The 23,153-nt window shown below is 36.7% G+C and overlaps 1 protein-coding gene across 1 annotated transcript; it reads left to right on the plus strand.

The window, feature by feature from the left end:
- Positions 1–16,794: 16,794 nt before the first annotated feature.
- Positions 16,795–22,493, plus strand: LOC18441931 (protein terminal ear1). Its single transcript, XM_020671913.2, has 5 exons — positions 16,795–18,140; positions 19,236–19,968; positions 20,440–20,553; positions 20,686–20,827; positions 21,726–22,493. The coding sequence occupies exons 1-5, from the start codon at positions 17,402–17,404 to the stop codon at positions 22,173–22,175; spliced, it is 2,178 nt and encodes a 725-aa protein (XP_020527572.2). The 5' UTR covers positions 16,795–17,401; the 3' UTR covers positions 22,176–22,493.
- The last annotated feature ends 660 nt before the right edge of the window (positions 22,494–23,153 follow it).

Genomic DNA, 23,153 nt, shown 5'->3' on the forward strand with positions numbered 1-23,153 from the left:
CCACGGTGTATAAAGTTTTACCTAGCTTATTACTTTTTGGGAAAATATTTACGTTTGCTGCTGAGAAATTCACGCACATTTATATCAAACATGGTGCTTATCAATGATGTCAGATGCAATTTATTTAAGGGATTATATATAGTAAAATCATTTGGCACAAGAATGCTACAGTTAATTATAACCATCCAATGTGAATTCTGATTGTTTGGATGTCATAAACTATTTGTTTTGAACTTATGGAATAAATGCAGGCACCCAATTCCACATTCAATTGTCAAAATTAATTGTAACCGCTTTATAAAAAAGGTAAATAATCTCATTATATACTTTTTTTTTTTCTATTGAATAATTTATATACTGATAAGAAAAATAGGAAAATAAAAAATCGGCTAATTGTAGGTAAAAATTACTTGAAAAGTCGGTCAACCTGTGTTTTTTATTTTTTTTCAAAATTACCCTGTGGATCGAGGAAGGCATCTTAAGACTACTTGTTAATTTAATTATTTTTTTAAGTTTTTCCGTTATAGGGCGATGCCCTAGTATGAGGGGTAGTGCCTAGTCTAGAAGGTAATCCGAGGTTGGCATCTTCGTACCGCCTTATTTCTTAGCAAACAAATAAGCTAATGCAGTCCGAGAATGCTAACCTCGGATTGCTCGGAAGTGTACCACAGAAGGCAGTCCGAGAATGGATAGCTCTGACCGCCTTTGAATGATTATCAAAGTCAGTCTTTGTAGTCCAGGGATGCCAACTGTAGACCGCTTTGAAGAGCACCATAGAAGGTGGTCTGGCGATGCAAACATTTTGAATTTTTTTCATACTCAAACTGAAGAGAAAATTTTAAAAAAATAAAAAACTCCAAGTTGATCGACCTTCCGCATAATTTTAACCCAAAATTGAGTCATTTCATAGTTTAGTATTTTTTTGTGTTCATACTGTCACTTTTTTTTATTTCTTGGAAACTACATTTCTCTCTCTAAAAACAGGTCATCTGATCCCCTTCCACTTCGGGCGTGCTTGATAACAAGAAGTTAGGGGAAGAAAATAGAACTTCCCCATAACTGTACAAGTTATGTGTTTTGATGCATGGAACTTATATAGTAAAGAAGTTTTACCTAGAACTTCCATATTCCCTTGTGCTTAAAAAAAAGTCTCATCTAAAATGATGGAACTTAAAATAAGAATTTGGTTCTTCAGACCTGTTCTGCCTCCGTCTTTATATTTATATTTATATTATTAATTGGGAAAAGTTTACATTGAGCCGAGGCTCTAAACAATCAAATGAGAGCCTACCTCAAATATTTCACAAGAAGAGGTTGTTTTGATGCCCAAATATCTTCAAATTGATTCAAATTTTCATAGATTTGTCGATCTATACTATTTTTTAAGCTTTAAACTTTATAAATAAATGTGAAAATGTATTTTAAAGCTATTCCAAAGATTTTCAGTATTAAAACCACATTTCTCGATACTTTTTGAAGGTAGGCTCTAATTTTATTGTTTAGAGCCTAGGCTCTATACAAACCGTACCCTTGTTAAGTTATATTGGTATTTGTATTATAGTATATTATATTATATTATTTTATACATATTATATAATACAAATATATATTAATGAAATAAATATAAAATACACTATATTATATATTATATTACGTTATACAAAATATATGTTTTATATTTTATTGTATAATATATAATTTGATTTTATTATATAATATATTTTATTCATATAATAGTTATTTATAATATTACAGATATATATATAGAGAGAGAGAGAATAAATATAATATAATATATATATTATATTTATATTTTAATTATTAATATTTGTACTACATAGTATATATTTATGTAATATAACATATTTTTAATACAATAAATATAAAGTACCCTATATATTATATACTATATTATGTTATATATTATGTATAATATATAATATATTTATTTATTTAATATATTATATAACATAAAATATATTATATTTTGTTATAAAATATATTTTATGTATGTAATAGATATTTACAATATATATATATTTATTTATTTATTTTATGTCTAATATAAAAAATAATATTTAGTATATTATATTTTAAAAATATTTAAATAAGGGAAAAGTTTATATCTAGCCGAGGCTCTAAACAATCAAATTTGAGCCTACCTCAAAAGGTTCACTAAAAGAGGTTGTTTTGATGCCCAAATATCTTCAAATTGATCATCTCAACATCAAGATGCATGGACATAAGAAAAAAATGAATTTCCAGTTTTGGAAATAGTGTATTTTGTAACGTATTTTTTGACCATCAATGTTCAAGATTTTCATAGATCTATTGATCTACACTATTTTTGAAGATATGAAAAAATATTTTAAGGCTATCACAAAGATTTTTAGTAGTGAAACTATATTTTTTGACATTAATTGAAAATAAGCTCTAATTTGATTGAGTAGAGTCTAGGCTCTATACAAACCGCATCCTTTAAATAAACATGATTTTATATTTCAATTTAAACCTAAATACCTGAAACTTTTTTAACATTCTAACAAGTTATCAAACATATATACTATAAGGGAAGATTTATCAAACATATATACTATAAGGGGAGATTTAGCTTCTAGTTAAGAAACAGGCCCTATAAGAAGCGCCTTCTCTGTCTAGAACTCAGTCGGCAAAGAGGAAAGAGAAGAAGTAGAGTCCAACACTCCCAATTCCACACCGAACATATTAAAAAGCTTTCCTTTCTCAAACCAAAAGACAAGCTTTTTCTCCAATGTGTCTGTAAAAAGTATGTTTGTCCAATCACCAGCACTGTCCAAAAGTACAAGCACTCTAACCTCTTTCTCTCTCTAACAGTCTAGTCCATCTGTCTAAAACCAAAGGGAAGAAGGGAGCTAATGTGGCCACCATTATTTTGGATATTCCACCCTGCCCAATGAAAATTTTGTGCGCTTAAAAAATAAAATAAATAAAAATATTGAATGGACGGTGTTTGGCATATTGTGATGTCTTCTGAGGACAAATGCGGTCCAGCAGAATTTTTCCGATTCCGGTGACAAAATACCGGAAAAAGGAACCGTCTTTTTTCATGTGTTTATTTTTTAAATGTTTGGTTGATAAATTTTCTTCTTTTCCACCCAACCTTTTTTCCTACTTTCGTACCTAAAATGTTGATGCCATTACTTCTTTTCGCCCAATAAGCATTAACCACGTGGTGTTCTTTTTAACATTTTTTTTTTTTTTGACAATATTACAAAAAAAATCTTAAATATGCCTATAAACGAGTTGGTACAGTATTTCGCTCCGGTGACGGTTTGTCTAAAACCGCCATGGATCTATAAGAGCCATAACATTCGCCATATATTTTTTGCATCAATTTTGTTTGAAAAAAATCTTGTTACGGACATATTATATTCATGATGGACCGCTACAGACATGTTATGCCCGTAACGGTCTTTAATCCATGTCATTTGAAAAAATTGGACGGCACTGAACCTATAAACACTTTTATTTCGCCCATAGACGTTTTGTAGTCTCTTTCTATTCAAGAGACTTCAATGTTTTTTTCACAAGATAACTCCACTTTTTTTTAATATGAAATTCGACCTTTGTGTTAAACTTAACGAAATTTATATTTCCTATTTTTAATTATTATTTTTAATGTTTATATTTCCTAGAATCATATGCTATTGATTTGACTAGTGCATTAAAACATGCCTATTCCAATCCAAATCGTCAATCTTGACTGCAATGAGTCGACATCAATGCAGTTCTTATATTAGTATGGGTTATATATATATATATATATATATATATAATATGTTGAGATTATTCCACTAGCTCATATGAACGTATAAGTCGAACGGTCCAGATTGAATTTGGGCCGATCAGATGGTCATGACCATATTTTGTATTCGAATTTTAATTTTTATTCTAAAAATATAAATGACTTGAAATTTTAAAAGTTCATTATTCTCATTAAGGCGTACCTAATAAAAACTGAATTTCAAGTATTAACAATGCATCTTGTAACGAATTTTTACAGCGTCAATTTTCAAGATTTTTATAGATCTTCTTGATCTAAATTATTTTTTAAGCTTTAAACTTTATAAATAAAGACAAAGATATATTTTAAGAATATCACAAAGATTTTTTAGTATTGAAACCACATTTCTTGACACTATTTTTAGGTAGGCTTTAATTTGATTGTTTAGAGAGCCTACGCTCTATGCAAACTGTACCATATATATATATATATATCACGAATTTTTACAGCGTCAATTTTCAAGATTTTATAAATCTTCTTGATCTAAATTATTTTTTAAGCTTTAAACTTTATAAATAAAGACAAAGATATATTTTAAGAATACCACAAAGATTTTTTAGTATTGAAACCACATTTCTTGACACTATTTTTAGGTAGGCTTTAATTTGATTGTTTAGAGAGCCTACGCTCTATGCAAACTGTACCATATATATATATATATATATATATATATATATATATATATATATAACGAATTTTTACAGCGTCAATTTTCAAGATTTTATAAATCTTCTTGATCTCAATTATTTTTTAAGCTTTAAACTTTATAAATAAAGACAAAGATATATTTTAAGAATATCACAAAGATTTTTTAGTATTGAAACCACATTTCTTAACACTATTTTTAGGTAGGCTTTAATTTGATTGTTTAGAGAGCCTACGCTCTATGCAAACTGTACCATATATATATATATATATATATATATATATATATATACACACACACACACAAGAATAATGATCCTATAGGACCGTCCTCCACTCATGTGTGTAGGACTCCAAAGGTTCACCATCAAAGTTGGCACGGATCTCTAGAAAAATTATCACATGGGTGTGGGTCTTGACTTTTCTATAGATCCGTGTCAAATTTAATGGTAATCCTTTAGGGTCCTACATACATAGGTGGGAGAAGGTCCTATAGGATCATTTCACACACATACACACACACACACACACACACACACACACACATATATATATATATAACGCCTACAAGTGAAAAATGCTACAGTGTTTTGCCACACCCGCGAACTTGCTATGTTTGTGACGGTTTATTAAACGGACCTCCATTCGTTGTAGTTCCGTGTGATACTTTTATCGTCAAACAGACCTTCGTTCGTTGCAGTTCCGTGTGATTCTTTTATCGTCATTGACCTAGTATGCCCGTGACAGTCAAAAAATGCATGCCGCCCAATCTTTTCAAACGGTGATGCACTTATGGGCTAAAACACTGTTTATTTTCGCCCCATAGGCATTGTGTAGATGCTTCCATTATATTTATTTTTCAAGTTTACCTCATTTTTTTCTCTAAATCCCCGCCCCATAAATTCTTGATTTGTTTCATATACTCTATTAATATTTCAGATCGATTTAGAATCAACCCAAATTGCCGATTTAACAATCGAACATAAATCTGCGAGTGAGCGATCCATCCTACGGATTTGGGTTTTGGAACATTAAATTTGAAACTATAGCCGGACAATTTTATAACAGACCCAACTAGTCCAAATAATACCATCCCAAAGCATACACAAAAAGAAATGGAAAAGTATACAATGAGATTATTTATCATTTGTACAAGGTGATCACAATTAATCTTGACTTTTGGATGTGAAATTTAGTGATTGCATTTACTCCATTGATCAAGCACAAAGTTGAAATTTTTTTTTTAAAATTTTGTTATACACTCAAGCTATCAAATTTCATATCGAATGGTCTCATTATATATAAGCAATTGTGACCTTTTCCAATAGGTAAGTGGTCTAATTGTATACAATCTCACAAGAAATAGTAATAAAAATTAGGTATTTTTTTTTTAATTTGTTTTAACTTTGATTCAAATCTTTTAATTTTTTACTATTTTATCTCGTATCCGAGATAATTTTTTTAGAGATCCATCACAATTTTAACGGTGATCGAGGAGAACTTCATTACTAAAATGATAATATTTTGTTTTACGGATTTTGTAGGTACCGTTGCTGTAGGCTGCTTTGGTGACGAAACATCGCCATCAGCAGTAGTTATATATAGAACACACCACTTTTTCTTTGTCCCACACAAAAAAACAAACAAAAAGGAAAAGACTTGATGGAGGCGGCGCACGCCACACGGTTTCGCCATGACACGTGTGAGAGATACGGAGAATTAAATGCAGGAACCGAAGCGTGGCCGACATGGATGGAAGGGGATCTGACACGTGGCGAGTAGTGTCGACGTGGAGACTGCTGTGGGCCCGCTTGCTGTTTTGGGTGTTGGATGAGGGTATCATGGAAAAAGGGCTGCTTTTGTCTGGTCTTTTTTCCGGAAAATTGGCAGAGGCAAGGCCGTATCCTCTCTCCTCTCCCTCGCGAAAGTGACAACGCGCTCTCTCTCTCTTTATCACGAAATGATTTTTAGATGAGTGACACACCCTTTTACGATTTTACCCTCGGATGAAGACGATACCAATATTTTTTTATAAAAATAATTGAAAAATTATAAAAAATATGTAAAAAAAAATTTATTATAAATATTTTTTATATTTTGATCAAGCTTTAAGAGTATTTTGATTATGAATATTTATTTTTATATTTTTTTAATTATTTTTAAAATACTTCATATTAAAAATTGATTTTTTCAAAATTGATTTTTCACTATTTTTCTAACTTTATTTAGATGTGTTTTTTTTTCTATTTTTTTTTAATTTTTTTTTATGATATATATATATTATTTAACATTTTAACACTTTCAGCTTGGTTCCTAGACTCAACCCAGGCACAAGTCGCTTCGCTGAGATGTGGTTTTATGCAAATGGTCCACTGCTCCTCTCATTGAACTTGTAGGTAGAAGAGTGACGTGTTTAGAGTTTAACATTTTGCAATGCACAGGTGAAGGTAGTGGAGCTCAGCATTAACCATCCTCATCGGAGTCTTCTTCATCAGATGATGCTGTCATAGAAGATGCAAGCATGAAAGAAGTGTCACTACGTGAAGAGGTTTATTCCGGACCTTGCGTGGAGGGTCCAGGTTCTTCTTCTAAATGATTATCATCTCATGAAATGTAAAGGGCCTGAGTAGTCCTAGGCATTAAATGGATGTTTTGTTGTACAAACCAATAGCTTTAATTTTACAGGAAGCCAAACTTTCTGGCCCAGATGTTTATGGGGCTAAAGAAGTATGGGGCTCAGGGCCAGCAAACGTTTTGGGTATTGAGGGGGGTTTGTGGATTTTATGGGATCCACTGATTTTGCTAAGATTATGTTCTATTTTAAGAGAGAGATCTCTCTTAGTGGGGTTTATTGGTCCGATTTCAGGTTTTTCTTGGGGTATGATTAATGATTATGGGCCTAATTTACCTTCTTTGATGGATTGTTTTATTGATGAGTTGAATGATGTAATGTCTAATTTTCATTTCCGATTTGTTTTGGGAGGGATTTCAACTTAATTACATGGCATGAGGAATTGTCTTCAAGGATTTCTCTTAATAGTTCTATGTGACTTTTTAATGGTTTCATATAAAGGTATTATCTGGTGGACCTACCAATTTCAGGCACCATTTATACATGGTCAAATAATAGTACTCTCAATCTTAGCATGTTTAAGACAGATAGATTCTTGGTGTTTGGGGAATGGGTGGATTATTTTCCACTGGCTTCTATTCGAGCCCTCCCTAGATTATCCTCGGATCATACTCCAATTATTCTCTCTTCTAGAGTGGTAAATGAGGGTCCTAGGCCTTTTTCGTTTGGAGATTTGATGGCTGGATGATAGAGATGTGGTGGTGATTATTCGTAGTATTTGGAAAAATACTGTTACAGTGGAATCTCTGGATTTCCAGTTGCATAAAAAATTGTTGAATATTAAGCATACGTTTATAAGTTGGAAGAAGGATAACCGATATGAGGTAAAGTGTAAAATTGATGAGACCATGAGATAACTCTGCCCCACAGAAGATAAGAGCGTCATTAGCATACTGAAGACGAGACACTCTTATACCTTGATTTGCAATCTCAAAACCCAAGGAATTGCCTCGATCTTCCACATTTTTAATCATCAAACTAAAGCATTCAACATACAAAGTGAACAAAAAAGATGAAAGATAATCATCTTGACGTACCCTTCGTAAGGCTCTGAAAAAACCATTAGGGCTACTCTTGTAAAGGACAAAGAAATAGGCAAAAGATAGACATCCAAAAATCCAATTACGCCATTTAACATTAAAAAATGTGAAGGTCATAGAGGTGTTGGAGGGATTTGGGAGTAATGTAGTACAGAATATTAATCTTTCATATAAAAGGATAGATGATGTGGTCTTTGAGCAGTTTGGAGCTTTGCTGAATATGCTAGATACAGTTTATATCTTTTTTAATTCAGATGATGATATCATCTGGGGGATAGAAAATGACGGAAGACTTTTGGTTAAATGGTGTTATAGATTACTATTCTATGATCGTTGGTGATGGTCCTTATCTCAGGTAACTCAGATATGGAAATGGCCAATACTGCATAAATTGCAAGTGTTTATGTGATTAGCTGCCCAAGATAAGATTTTGATTATTGATAATTTGATCAAAAAGGGAAATTTTTTGTCAAATATTTGTTTAATGTGTAAAGGAGATGCATAAACGAGGGCTCACTTGTTCTTACATTGTCTTTCTGCTACAAGAATTTGGTGTAGTTTGTTTTTGACAATGGGTGTTCAAACACCGCTGCCAGAATAAGTTATGGGTATTATAACTCCCATGGTTGTGCCAGATTTTCCGAAAAGAGGTAGTGCTATTTGGAAGATCATTAGAGGGTTTGTTGTATGAGAGATTTGGAAAGAAAGAAATAAGAGAACCTTTGAAGGGGTATGTTTACCTTTTGAGAGGATTCTAAATAACTTTAAACGTTTCCTCTGGTGCTCGTTATCAATATCAAAAGAGGGTTGGGGTATTTCGGAGGTAGATATCATGGCAAATCTTAATAATCTAATAGTCATGGGAGTGGTTCGTAGTAGACCAAATTCTTTATGGATTCCACCACCTATGGGAGCTTTAAAACTGAACTTTGATGGTAGTTCTCAATGGAATTCAAATTTATTTGGTATTGGGGGTGTGGTACATGATGGAAATGCCATATTCTCTTCACTTATGTAGGACCGATAGGGGGAAGGTACCGCTAATCAAGTGGAAGTGTTTCCTATCCTACAGGGCCTAAAACTGTTTCGAAGTAGGAACTTGGGGAATAGTTGTGTGATTGAGGGGGATTCAATGAATACAATCAAACGGTGCAAAAAAAAGCAGAGAATTCCGTGTAAGCTTTCTGCTATTTGGATGGAGATCGTGGATTTGACTGAAAATATGGTGGTTACGTTTGTCCATATTTATAGGGAATCTATTTCTCTAGCAGATTCTTTGGCAAAGATGGGGTCTTCTTTGCCAACTCTTACTATTTCGAATAATGCAATGGGTAATTTTTTATCAATAAAATTTAAAACATTTGTCAAAAAAAAAAAAAAAAGAGAATAAAAATTGTTACACTATTTCACTTCATTTTTGGGATAAGGGGTAGTTTTGTATAAGTGAAAGTTTGACAAAAAAAACATTTACATGCAAAATATTCACATATACAAACAATTTATAGGAACTCAAGCCTGATTTTTTCTCCATGTTTAGCAAGCACAGTTGGAAACCGGCTGAGAGAGAGAGAGCAACAAACTTGAAATTTTGATATAGTTTCTCTTTCTAATTTTTTTGAAATAGTTTCTCTCTAAAATTTAAAATTTTATATAGTTTCTTTCTCTAAAACATAATTTTTAAGATAGTTTGTCTCTCAAAAAACTTTGAGATTGTTTCTCTCCATAGTAGGTTTTAGGTAGTCATACACTCTAAAATTTGATATAGTTTTGTTTACGATGCAAATCAGAGAGTTCTCCAAAGGAAGATACCTCAGATCTAAACACCACAAACTGATTTTTAAAAGTGTGAAGAGAGTGGGACAATCAAATTCTGATCTAAGGTCAGATCTGTTCAGTGGCAAAGCCAACATAATCCGAAATTAAATACTATGTTAAAAGCAATAAAACTAATTTAATTCTAATAAAATAAACAGAAATATAGAAGAAACAAGAGAAAGGGTAAAAGTATACCGGACCAGGCCAGTAGGCTTGGGACTCTCGAGTATTCAAGGACTCGCCCGTATCAGAACCGACTAAGTTTATGCCGTGCGTCTTCTTTGTTTCTCTTTAGGTTTTGACCAGGCCTTGGCTTGGTTGGATGAATTTATTTGATCTAAGGGTTGCAAGGGGCCCAAAGCTAGGGTTTTCCTAAGTCTAGGTTTTTAAGTCTCATAATCTTTAAGCTTTCTCTGGGCACAAGAGCTAATCAGGTCTAAAGGGTCTAAAAGTTTTGAAATGACAATTTATAAGCTAAAAATCATCTGGAATGGGTAACATACCTTAACCAGAAGATTTCTCAGCCTTGATTGCCATTTTGGTGGTCCAAGGCTTGGACGACCTGGGAATGTCGCCCAGACCAAAATGGTCCAAGTCCATTGAACCTGGTAAAAAAAGATCCGGGAGTTGTCGGCATGCGGAAACTGCCAATTTGAGGCAGTCAGGTCTGGGTGACACTAGGAGCATCGGCCAGACCAAATCTGCTCAAAATCGACATATTCTAGTCTGGGATGATTTTGTGATCGTAGTGATGCTGCCTACAAAAAATTAGCCGATTTTGGTTAGTCTGGGCTGAGCGACTCTACTGGTGTTGCCCAAACTAAAACTGCCTAAAATGGAAAATATATAGCTCTTGAGGGATCTAGGGGCTGTGAAGATGCTACCCACAAAAAATTAGCCAATTTGGATTAGTTTGGGCTAGGCGACACTAGACCAAAACTGCCCAAAATGGCAAATTTCTAGTTCTAGGGGTATATATACGGGCTCTTGTGATACTGCCTACCAAAATTTGGGCCAAAATGAAGTTTTTGTCTATTTTTAAAGATTTTATTACTAAAATAGGGCATTCTTTAGGATTCTGGATTACATGGTAGGCAATATGGACTATTGCGATCTATGATTTAGGGGTTTACTAGGATAGTGTGGTCCTAAGGATTCAGGAATATCACATAATTTGCTAGTTTTAAAATGGGACGTCTGCAAGTTTTTCTCTCTAAAATTTAATATACTTTTTCTCACTAAAATTTAAATTTTTTGATGGTTTTTCTCTAAAACTTTTGAGATATTTTCTCTCGAAATTTTTTTAGGTAGTTTGTCTCTCTAAATTTTGATATAGTTTTTCTCTCTAAAATTTTAAAATTCTTTCTCTCTCTAAAACTTAATTTGAGATATTGTCTCTCTATAATTTTTGAGATAGTTTCTCTCTCTACAAAATTTAGGCAGTTTATCTCTCTAAATTTTTAATATACTTTCTCTCTCTAAAAATTTAATATATTTTATCTCTCTTAAGATTAAAAATTGAGATGATTTATCTATCTAAAATTTTGAGATAGTTTCTCTCTCTATAAAAATTCAAGTCTCTAAAACTTGAAATTTGAGATGTTTCACTCTCTAAATTTTTTTAGATAGTCTATCTCTTTAAATTTCCAGGTTCTCCCTTGTTTAAATTTTCAGGTACTCTCTCCAAATTTTGATATAGTTTCTCTCTCTGACTTTTTAAGAAACTATCTCAAATTTTCTCTTTAAAAATTTTAAGATACTTTCTTGCTCTAAAACTTAAAATTTAAGATTGTTTCTCTCTTTAACTTGTAGGGGAATTTTGCTAAAATTATTTGTATTCGATAAAGTGGGCAGCTCCGATGTGTGAAAATAAACCTGTGAAAATAATTTTCCAACTCAACAGATGCGGTTCTATCACATAAATTGGCCAATTTGTAAAAAGTCCTACCGAACGTGCAAGTGTTTATGAAATATTATTATTTTTCGATAGTTAAAAATTATAAGTCAATGGGGATTTATACCTTTGGAGAGAAGGGATTTATAGAATTCATCATAAAGGTCGGCAATACTTCCGCCAAAGCCTAGGCCATTCTGTAAGTGTTAATGAAATCTCAACAATACCACTTAAAAATAACGGGAAATCATATCTCCGTAAAGTTGTAATTATGTTGCGTCTTCACCTCCCTATCAAATCTCATTGCACGCCATGATCCCTTCTAGTAAATGTACCATGCCACTCCCTCTCTCCAATCTCCATGCATTTGAGACTGAAAAACCACGCACACCACTCTTTTACCATTTATGGACCTTAGGAATCCTCAAAAATTTGATTCTTATTTATTTTGGTCATTGTTTCCTGTCTCTCTCTCTTAGCATTAAAATATGATAATGGGTTCCTTGCTAAGTAAATGATAGTAAGAGGCGTAGGAAATGGGGAGGCAGTATTCACACCAATAGTTGGAATAGAGGAACACTCACTTTTGCCCTTTCCATGTTTTGTTTTGTGAGAGCTACCCACTTAACACCAAGAAGGAAACGTCTTTAGTGGAAGGAAACATCTTGATTGTTTTGCGCCTGCGGTTCTATATAAACTTTTCCCTTAGTGTCTTTTCCATGAAACCTCCCCATGATTTTAAGGAAAAGGAAGAACTAAATGATCCCATAACACATTAAATGCTCACAGCCTCAATGGAGGCCTCTCTCTCTCTCTCTCTCTCTCATTTAAAACTTCCTTTCTAGCTGAGAAACCTATTTGATGCATTAGTGCTATTTATGGTTCAAAACGCCATTAAAACAACACTTCTCATATTTACCTCAAAATCAAAACTAATAAACTAAACTATATCTTTCTAGTTGTCCATGGCTGTTATCTCTTCAGCACCAACCACGTCTATTCCCATCTGGTTATAATTTGGGTTGGCAATGTGCCGGGTGCCCATCCAGCCCTAAAATAGTTGGGTTTGGCCTAAAACAAGTGGCCCGAGGGCCAGGACTGGCCTTTTTTTTTGGTTTTCCTTTTATTGTTTTCATTAATTTTTTGCTTGGATAGGGTCAGGGTCATGGCTGAACCAGGTTGAGTTATAATGACACAAAAGTACTGGCTGTACCGAAATAGCGGGAGGAGAAAAATAAATGCCGTTTTCATAGAATAGTACTTATCCAAACGCTACCACGTTTGCCTAGAGCCTAATTCTCAAGAACATACTATATCTTTCTCTTTAGACATTTTGTAATCCTAAGTTTCTAATATTGTCTCTTGAATGAGACACTGTCAATGTGATCAAATGGTGCAAAACCCCCCATTTAACCTCTTGGCCTGGAGCAATATCATGGACAATATCCAATTTATGCTTCCAGAGAAGGTTGTAGCTTTCAGTCATGTTAATAGGGAATGGAATCAACATTCCCAATACCTTGGCTAAAGCTGTGATGTTGCTCTGGTAGGGGATTGCTTCAAATGCTTGGATTACATGGACTCCTTGATGTTGTGGTAGTTGGCGGTGAAAATACAGCAAGGATACGTCACATTAACAACTATTGTGTTTCTAAAATCATATAAACAAGCCATATAAAGAATACGTATTAAAGCAATACCATGGAATGAAAATACAACGGCATCGATCGCAACACTTCAGCTTTTCTTATTTTCTACTTTTTCCCTTTTGTCGCTTGTACTCTTTCATTTCCCCAATGGAATTTATTTAAAATTCAGACAAAAATACACAGACGCTTTCCGAAAGAAATAGGACAACGTCGCTCAATAGTTATGACTGAATAAATGGTGAGAATTATGGTGCGTCAACAATGCCTATTCATGAAGAAGAGCAACGATAGGAGCCACCCATTGATAACTATAGTTTACTCAAAAGCTATAGATATAATATATATATATATATAGCAAGGTTTGAAAGATGAAAACATGCCTTGCACGAGGCCTTTGTGGCCTCTCCTCTCAATTGTTTTATCACTTTCAAGGTGGGAACAAATGACAAAACCTCTCTATGCTTCCCGCATTCTTTTACTGGTGTTTATAAAGGATGTCCACGGGGTCTTAGAGAGAGAAAATGTGGCCCCATGTCCCTAAAAGAGAGAAACACACAGGATACTGTTGGTTTATGTGGAAAAAAGTGTGCTCTCTTTAGAGAGAGAAAAGTGGCCCTTTAGAGAGAGAAAATGTGGCCCCATGTCCCAAAAAGTTAGTAGCATTGAGGATATTGAGAGTTCGGTTCTATGTTGTGGCCCAAGAAAGTGGGTTTTTATAAAAAATTCTTAGGCAAAATGGGGAGTGAACAAAACAAGAGAGAGAGAGAGAGTGGGGGACACAAAGGTTGCAAGTAACGAAGAGAGAGATTAAATTAGGAGTCTGGGTATTCTCCTGTCGGTAGAGAGAGAGAGAGGACCACACGTGTGGATGTTATGGGCAAAGTGGGATAAAGGGCCCCGTGATTTAAAAAGGCGGCCACCCACGCTCGCTTATGCAGGGGCCGGGAAATTCGGAAGCAGAGGCACCTGAAAGCTACGTTTCCCACGTGTTAATGGAATACTTGCTCTACGCACGCCCATTATTTTCTCTCACTCTCTCTCTCTCTCTCTCTCCCCTCGTCTCTCTCGCTCTACATATCCCGACTGTCCGTACCTTTTGTGAGAGAAAAAGAAAAGTCGTCGGGCAAATATAACTCTAAAAATGACCAAATGCCCTCAACTCAATTACAACAAGTTCAAACAAAATGGATTATCTATTGAGTATTTTAAAAGATAATTGCCCATTTAAAAAAATGGTTTTGTTAAGCTCCACGATTTGGTGGTGTATACTCTTATTAACGGAAAGCTTTTTGTGTTCCGTTTACAACATGGAGCATAGAAGTTCTATTTTTTCCCAACTGTCTAGCCGTCTATTTTTTTATCAAGAGAGCCACTCATTGTTTGATCTTAGATCCGACATCTCAAAGTATTTTATTTTTAATTTTTTAAATACAATTTTTTTAAATATGAAATTTGGTACGTGCCATCTTTTCATTGGGGGCACCTATAAAAAAAATTAACAATAATATTTTGATAAAAATTAATGACCATAATGCCTCTTGAATCTTCAGGAGTATTTTGGTCATTTTATTTATCGACAATATTTTTTTATATTTTTCGTTAGTGCAAGTTTAATAGAGGATTGGATGTTCAAAATTTGGTATCAAAATAGTTTATAGAAAAAAAATAAAAATAAAACAATGTAGAGATGTGACATTGTGATTGGAAAAATCTTAGCCCTCTATGAAAAAAATAGATGGTTGGATAAAGGGGAGGATAGAACTTCTATGTTGTAGGGGGAACATAGAAAATTTTTCCCTATTTTATAGTATAATAACTTTTTGTCTGGGTGTATCTTAAGTAATTAGTCAAATATAAAATAAAACTTTCTAATGAAAACAAAAATATTTATTAACAATAGTTGGTCGTGACATTATCTACATGGTGTGTGTGACAACACCCTCAAGATACATTAATTGTTTTAACTATTGATAGAAGGGTGCGGTTTGTATAGAGCCGGGGCTCTAAACAATCAAATTAGAGCCCACCATCAAATAGTATCGAGAAATATGGTTGTAATATTGAAATTTTTTGTAATAGCCTTCAAATATACTTTTATTTTTAGTTATAATACTTAAAGCTTAAAAAATAGTGTAGATCAAGCATATTTATGAAAATATTAAAATCTTGAAAATTGACAGTCAAAATGTGCGTTACAAGTTGCATTATTTTCGAAACTTGAAATCGATTTTCTCCTCATGTCCATGCATCTTGATGTTGAGATGCCCAATTTGATGATATTTGAGCATCAAAACAACCTATTCTAATGAAAATTTTGAGGTAGGCTCTAATTTGATTGTTTAGAGCTTAGGCTCTATATAAACTTTTCCCTTGATAGAATGTCACTATTTTTTTTAATATAAATATCAATTCTACTCTTCTAAATGACAAAAAATGTCCATACTTAAAAAATCCGTATTACGATTCAAGGGTATCTATGTGTTCAAAAATATTGAGGAGTTCAAGGACATACACCACCAAGTAGTGTAGCCTAACAAAACTCTTTTAATATATATATATATATATATATATAAAAGGTTGATGCTCTAAACAATCATACTAAGGCAAACCTAAAAAATTCAGTAGAATAAGTTGCTTTAATGCCAAAAAACTTTCAAATCCGATCATCTCGACCTTGAGATATATGAACGTAAAGAAAAAATAGATTTCAAGTTTGAAAATAGCGCATCTTGTAATTCATTATTTGGATAGTTAATTTTCAAGTATTTCATGAGTTCTCTGCTCTGCTTGATCTACACTTCTTTTCAAACTTAAAATTTTATAATTAAAAATAAAAATAAATTTCTAAGACATCTTAAAGATTTTTTGTACTAAAATATCATCTTTCTAGACTATTTAAAAGTGTGCATTCCTTTGATTGTTTAGATCTTCAACCTTATAAAAACCACACCCATGTTTTACATATCTTAAATATACACCTCTATCTCTTGTGTAAGAGATTGCAAATATATAATAAGATCTTAGAAGGATAGCTACAAAATAGATTTTCAGGACTAATTTTTCTCTCTCTCTCACTAAATTACAAGAGTTTAAAATTTAGAAATGAATTAAAAAAAAAAAAGAAAAGAAAAGAAGCATGAGCATAAATTTCTAATTCTCTTACAAAGGTTCTTTTTCCATAAGAGAAAAAGAAATAGTAATTAGTACATTTCAAATTCACTTAAAAAGGATTGTCATTTGATAAAGGGATATGGGCATTCCAGTCATTTGGAACCTTTTTCAGTCATTTCCATTTCTTTGGAGGCAGCTGTATACCTTATCTTTTTACTCAACTCTTTTTAGCGAGTGAAATATGAGAGAGAGAAAGAGCTCTCTCTAGTTTCTAGAGAGAAAGGAAGCAGGAAAGAGAGAGTAGTGGACTCACTATTAACGCCGAAGCGACCGTTATTCTGGGGTATGACTTGAATAGGCGCCGGCAAACCATCAGTACAGAGGCATCTGCCATTAAAGTCTCTGATTTGATTGCCTCAACCCCTTTCCACTCCACCGTCACCGGAAAACCACCCTTCTCCAAAAACCGGTTTTTGGTTACCAGGACCACATACGAAACCCCCTCTCCCTCTCTCTCTCTCTAACACACCAAAACTAAGCCCCCAACCCCTAAAAAATCAAATCCAAATCCAAATCCAAAGTCCGTTCTTCTCTCTCTCTCTCTCAGGCCCAACCCTTCAAAACTCAAGACCAAACCTCTTCAAAAATCTCTCTCTCTCTCATAACCAGAGACCCAACCCCTACAAAAATCAAAATCCAACTTGGTTCGGCCCCCCTCTCTCACTCGAGTTTCTCTCTCGTTTTGTCTGTAACAAAAAACCCGATTTCGACAAGGCATTTTGCAGGGGATCCATGGTTTTCCGGCAATCTCTCAATTCCCATCTAGACCCCGGCGCTCAAGAGTTCCGACCTACCTTGCCCCCAAATCTCCAACCCCAATCCATACAAGTCCGAGAATCCCATCAAGGTCAAGCTCATCATTCCCAGCATGCGCACCAAGCTCAAGCCCACCAGGCCCAAGTCCTGGCCCATTCCCAAGCTCCAGGGGTCATGGCAATAGTGCAGCAGCCGATTTACTACTCCTATCCCTACAGTTCTGTCATGCCTGTCTATGGTTACGGGCAGGCCGGCGGTGGCGGCGGTCATTTGGCAAGGGAAGGAGCGACACGCACCCTGCTGCTTAGCTCGGTGCCTGTAGATGGAAGTGAGGGAGCTTTGAGGCGGGAATTGGAGGTTTATGGGCCGCTGAGGGCGCTGCATATGGAGAGGGTGAGGGAGGGTTTGGTGGTTGTGCATTACTACGATCTACGGCACGCTCAGCGCGCTCTAGCAGAGATACAGGCCCAGCATGTGGCTCACCAGGCACGCATTGCTATGTGGCATAGGGCGACTGTGGCGGGGCAAGGGCTTGGGCATGGGGTTGGCCAGGGTCAGGGGCATGGGGTGATATTTTGGAGGGGAGTGTGGGCCCAGTATGTGGGGGCGGGGTGGGGAGGCGGCAGAGAGGGGGAGAATCAGGGGACGCTGGTGGTATTCAATTTGGCGGAGGAGGTCACCATGGGGAACCTCAAGGAGATTTTCGAGGCTTTTGGTAAGAGAGAGAGGATTGGTTTTGTGATTGTTTAGAGAGAGAGAGAGAGAGAGACATGGGGGATTAGTTTTGTGCTTGTTGTTTAGAGAGAGAGAGAGCCTCTTTAATTTTCTTGCTTAATTATCTGGCTCAGTGGTTGCTTTAGCTTTTGTTGCTTTATGATGCCAATTGGCGATTCTGAGTGTTTTTCCTGCATGTTGGCTTTCAAGAGAGAGAAGAATGGAGAATCCATTGAGGTTGGGAGAAGGAGTCATATTTCAGATTCCTTGTGAATTCGATTACACGGTCTCCACGGATTGATTGGTTTCTTATTTCTTCTGTGTCGTCCTAGATTCGCCTAGTGTTCTAGGCGACGTTTGGTTTTAGAGAGAGAGAGAGAGAATTGGCTGTGTAACTTCTGTGGTCCCTGTGAGTGGGGTGGATGAGACAGAAGAGAGAGGTTGAGGTTGCCTGCTATTCTGAGTTAGCTGTGCGCGTTAAAGAGAGAGAGCCTCCATCTCCATTTGAATTCCTCATCTACTGTGCATATTGCACCTGGTGCTGCATCTGTTCGGCTGATTTTTCGTGGTCCTTTGTTAAATATAGCCCGTATTTGTTGTCCCCTCTCTCTCCTTCTCTCTCTAACCTTGCTCTCCTTTGTTGTCTGTGACTTGTTATTTTCCCCCCACATTTATGGCCCTCCTGCACTACTGCACGACAACTAAGCATCCCTTTCATCAAAATTTATTTTTTACTTCAATTACTCATAAAATTTGTTCAGGTTTTTCTTCTAGTCCATGTATTGTCCTCCCTCTCTCTCAATTTAGGTTGATATTATTTCTATTATGAATATCTTTTCTTCGTTAGGTTCTTTAAGAAATTGTAAGGAGTTGCATTTGCATGTGATGTTTTTTTTTTTCTGTGTTTCTATCGCTCGCTCGCTCTCTCTCCAATTTGGGTTTGTCTTTGAAGTTTTTTCATGAAAGTTTTTCTTTTTTTTTCTGGGGTTGTTTAATGAGTCCCTCTCTCTTCTAAAATTTTAGATGATCTTTACTATTTTATTTGTTGTTCTTTCTCTTCAAAGAAATTGCTTTTCTGTGTCTTTGGTCTTCTCAGGTCCCGTGAAAGAGCTTAGAGAAACTCCAGCGAAGCGCCAGCACCGCTTTGTCGAGTTCTTCGACATAAGAGATGCGGCCAAGGCCCTGACCCAGATGAACGGCAAAGAAATTGCTGGAAAGCGCCTCAAGATTGAGTTCAGCCGCCCCGGTGGCCATGCCAAACGACATCCAGCAGCTGGGATCCTCCCCCATGGTGGCGACGCCACCGTCCCTTCAACACAAAATGCCCATTTTACACCTACATGTTTTCCACAAAATCGACCCATATACCCTCACCCTTCCCCTCCTCGGTGCGTTATCAACCGTCCTGAAAGACCATTATGGCAAAACACAGGGCCTCCTGTCTCATGTGGCAGTGGGTTTCCTTCAAGGAGTGGCGGATTCCGGCCAGTTTCCAGGCGAAATGGTGCTGCCTCCGCCTTTTCAAGTGGTGGCTCCGCCAAGTTTACCGCTGGTTCTTCTAGCTCCAGAAGTGGTTTTAGAACTGGTGATAATAATAATTTTAATATGGGGAAGAGAGGGAGGGGAGATGGCAGCAGTTTTGGTGTTCAAGGAGGCGCCACCACCACCACTGAGCGACACCACCATGGGCCCAAGTTTCTTGGCGGAGGAAGGGGCGCAGCTCAGGCCAAAGGGGAATCACGGTTTAGGTTCGACGAGGCTACGGCCGAGTCGAACTCCAGTGATGCGAGGACAACGTTGATGATAAAGAACATCCCCAATAAGTATAGGTTGGGGTCTTTTCCCCCTCTCTCTCTAGATTTTGGGTTTTGCCTGGGTTTGTGGGATTTCTTTTTAGTGATTGGTAAAGCTTTTGCGTGGTTTCTTTCTCTAGGTTTTGGGTTTTGGGTCATGTCTTGTTTTTGTTTATGGCAATGCAATAGACTTTCTTCCCTATTGTTTCTCTCTCTAGGTTTCCAGTTCTTTCCTTTGGTATCTGTGGGTTTTTTTTTGTCCCATTTTTTTTGAATCCCTTGGATGTTTGGGAGTTTTTCCTTTTGATCACGGAAGTTGGTTTTTATACCATCTTTGAGCATCTTTTGTTGTATGTGCAAGCTCTTTTTCTCTGTAGCTACCTTTTTCTTAATAGTTGTTGTGCTGTGTTTTGGGCACTGTGTGGGGGGGGATTTGCCATCTTTTTCCTGCAAAGTGTTTCTCTCTCTAACGCACTTACCTGTGTTTTATGGCGTGCTTTTTCGCAGTCAGAAGCTTTTGCTGAACATGCTGGACCAGCACTGCATCAACTGCAACGAGAATGCCACTGGTGACGAGCCATTATCCGCATATGATTTCGTCTATTTGCCCATTGATTTCAAGTGAGTTCCCTCTCTCTCTCGCTCTTCAATTTTCCGTTTCGAGTACTTTCTCTAGAGAGAGAATAGGCCTGGGGGAGGCGAGTTTCTAGAGAGAGAAAGAGAGATGATGGGTATGTTGTTCGAGTTATATAGGAACAAGTGCAACGTGGGGTATGGGTTCGTGAATTTTACATCGCCCAAGGCCACATGGAAGCTCTACAAGGCCTTCAACGAGCAACGATGGGAGGCTTTCAACTCTCGCAAAATATGCCAAGTCACCTATGCCCGACTCCAGGTTTCTCTACTTACTCTCTCTCAACTTTCTTCATCTTGATTTTCTCTCTCTAATCTTTCTTCATCTTGATTTTATGTCTCCAAATTTTTTTCATCGTGATTTTTTTTTCTCTAAACTCTCTTCATCTCGATCTTCTTCTCTCTCTAAACTTTCTTCATCTTGATTTTCTCTCTCTAAACTTTCGCCATCTTGATTTTCTCTTCGTGCATGTGTACTAACCCCGTCCAGTCTCGTTGTCATCCACTTCGCCCTCAACTGTTCAACATCTTTGACCCTCACGATATTTGACAAATTACTTAGCTCCCCCGCCGGAGCATATTTATTTTCAATGCACTCCCGTGTGTTAATCCCCGCCTAACGTAACGCGCCCAACTGAAAAGCTCTACTTATAACCTGAACAAAAATATCTCATAAGCAAAAGTGATTGTACACCGTGTTCTCGCGGGAGTATTTTATTTTAGTCCTCTTGAAATGTTTGCATACTCTCTCCCTATTTCATCATTCATCTACAATGTTATTGATATACCACTTCTCACTCTAAAGTCTAGCGACTATGTTAAATGTTGATTATCTCTCATACTGTCACGTCAAGTGATCGACCCACCTTCTCACTCTTTCTCTCTCATCAGTCGTCACCTCATCTTATCTCTCCTCATGACTTTTTCGCATTCCATCTCTCGTCACCTCAATGTCCTTCTCTTTCACTCCCATCCTCTCATTCTCTTTCCCCCTCCCTCAATCCCCAGTCCTTTTTACCTCTATGGTCACGTCAACTCAACTTCTATCTCCAGGTCTCTCTCTTATTTTCTTATTTTTGAGGTATTTCTCTCTCTACTTCTACTCGTTTCTTTATTATACGTGGGGCCTGAATGTAATTGGACGTGATCATGGCATCCAGGGCTTGGAGGCGTTGAAGGAACACTTCAGGAACTCGAAGTTCGCATGCGACATCGATGAATATCTCCCCGTCGTCTTCTCCCCCCCTCGTGACGGCAAATCCTTGACCCCGCCCCTCCCTATCTGCGGTCACAAGATCCGCCGCCCATCGCCACCTCCTCCTCCCTCTACCGCCGCCTCATCTTCCTCTGAAGAGGAGAATGACATGGGGAGAAGAGCAAGAGATAGTGGGTCATGTGCTGATGAGGAAGAGGAAGGGGAGGCCGAGGACTTTCTTCCCACTTCGGAAGTCATGCTCTCCCCCACCACTTCGAGTCATCTTGTTAAGATTGGGGAAGAGGGAGACAGTGGACAATTTGGCAACACCACTACCTCCTCCGTGGTCACTTGCTCGCCGGGAAATGACCAACAGCACGCTCCTCGCCCTCGGAGTTGCGCGCAGGTAAGCTGATGGGTGCTCCAAATCTGCATCAGGGACCTCTCTCTCTCTGTTTGTCGTTGTATGTCCATGTGTTCTCCCTCTCATTTTATTTCTCCCCTCGCATTTTATCTGTTTCTATCTATTTCCAGCCCTCCTCTCTCCGCGGAGCTTTGTGCGCTGCATCATTTGTATCTACTCTTTCTCTCTCTAGACGTGTCTTATGTAGCATTCATCAGTCAGTGATAGATGGTTGGGTTTACTTCGTTTTTATTTTCTACGACATCAGAAGAATTCAACTGTTGTATCGTGATCAAAATTATACGTGAAGAATTACCTCCTTTTCTTTTACTTTTTTTACCCTCCCCCGTCACTCTCTTCTCTCTCTCTCTCCTCCCCTCCCCTCCCCTCCCCTCCCCTCCCCTCCCCTTGAGTCAAGACTTTTACCAAATCCCATTTAAAACTTCCTTTACTTTTACTATTATTACTTGTCTGTATTGCATTTTCTTTCCAGAAATGGCGTCTCTTTGTGTTAATTGCAGTACGAATCGCCGGCTTAGAAAGCGGCCACACGTTTCTCTCTCCTATCTCCCTACAATTATTGTCTCTCTAGGCATATTTATGGATAAATTTAGAGGCAACAGCAGTTCTTTATTTTTGTTTGCTTCGAAAACATGCTAAAACCCATCTCTGCTTCTTTTTATACGTCGGTCCAAATGGTGCCCCACCCCGTATCTTTGTTCTCCACCGTGAAGCATCAAAAATGGATTTAAAATAGCCGAAAGCCTGAACGAATCAGAACGCGCTCGATGTCATGATATCCGATTGTGCCACGTTGAATTGTTTATTACGTGGCAGAATCCTGAGAACGTAGACTTTGACCAAAAGTGCCACGTCTCGCATCACATGATATTCTCTCTCTCTCTCTTCGCCACGTCATCTCCATCAATTTAATGCAGCTCCTTTCTTTCTCCTACTCAGCACGGTGATGTGATGGGGCTTGGATATTTA

This window comes from Amborella trichopoda, chromosome 6 (genome assembly GCF_054954075.1).
Source record: "Amborella trichopoda isolate Santa Cruz 75 chromosome 6, AtrichopodaSantaCruz75HAP2 v2.0, whole genome shotgun sequence".
NCBI classification, from domain to species: domain Eukaryota; kingdom Viridiplantae; phylum Streptophyta; class Magnoliopsida; order Amborellales; family Amborellaceae; genus Amborella; species Amborella trichopoda.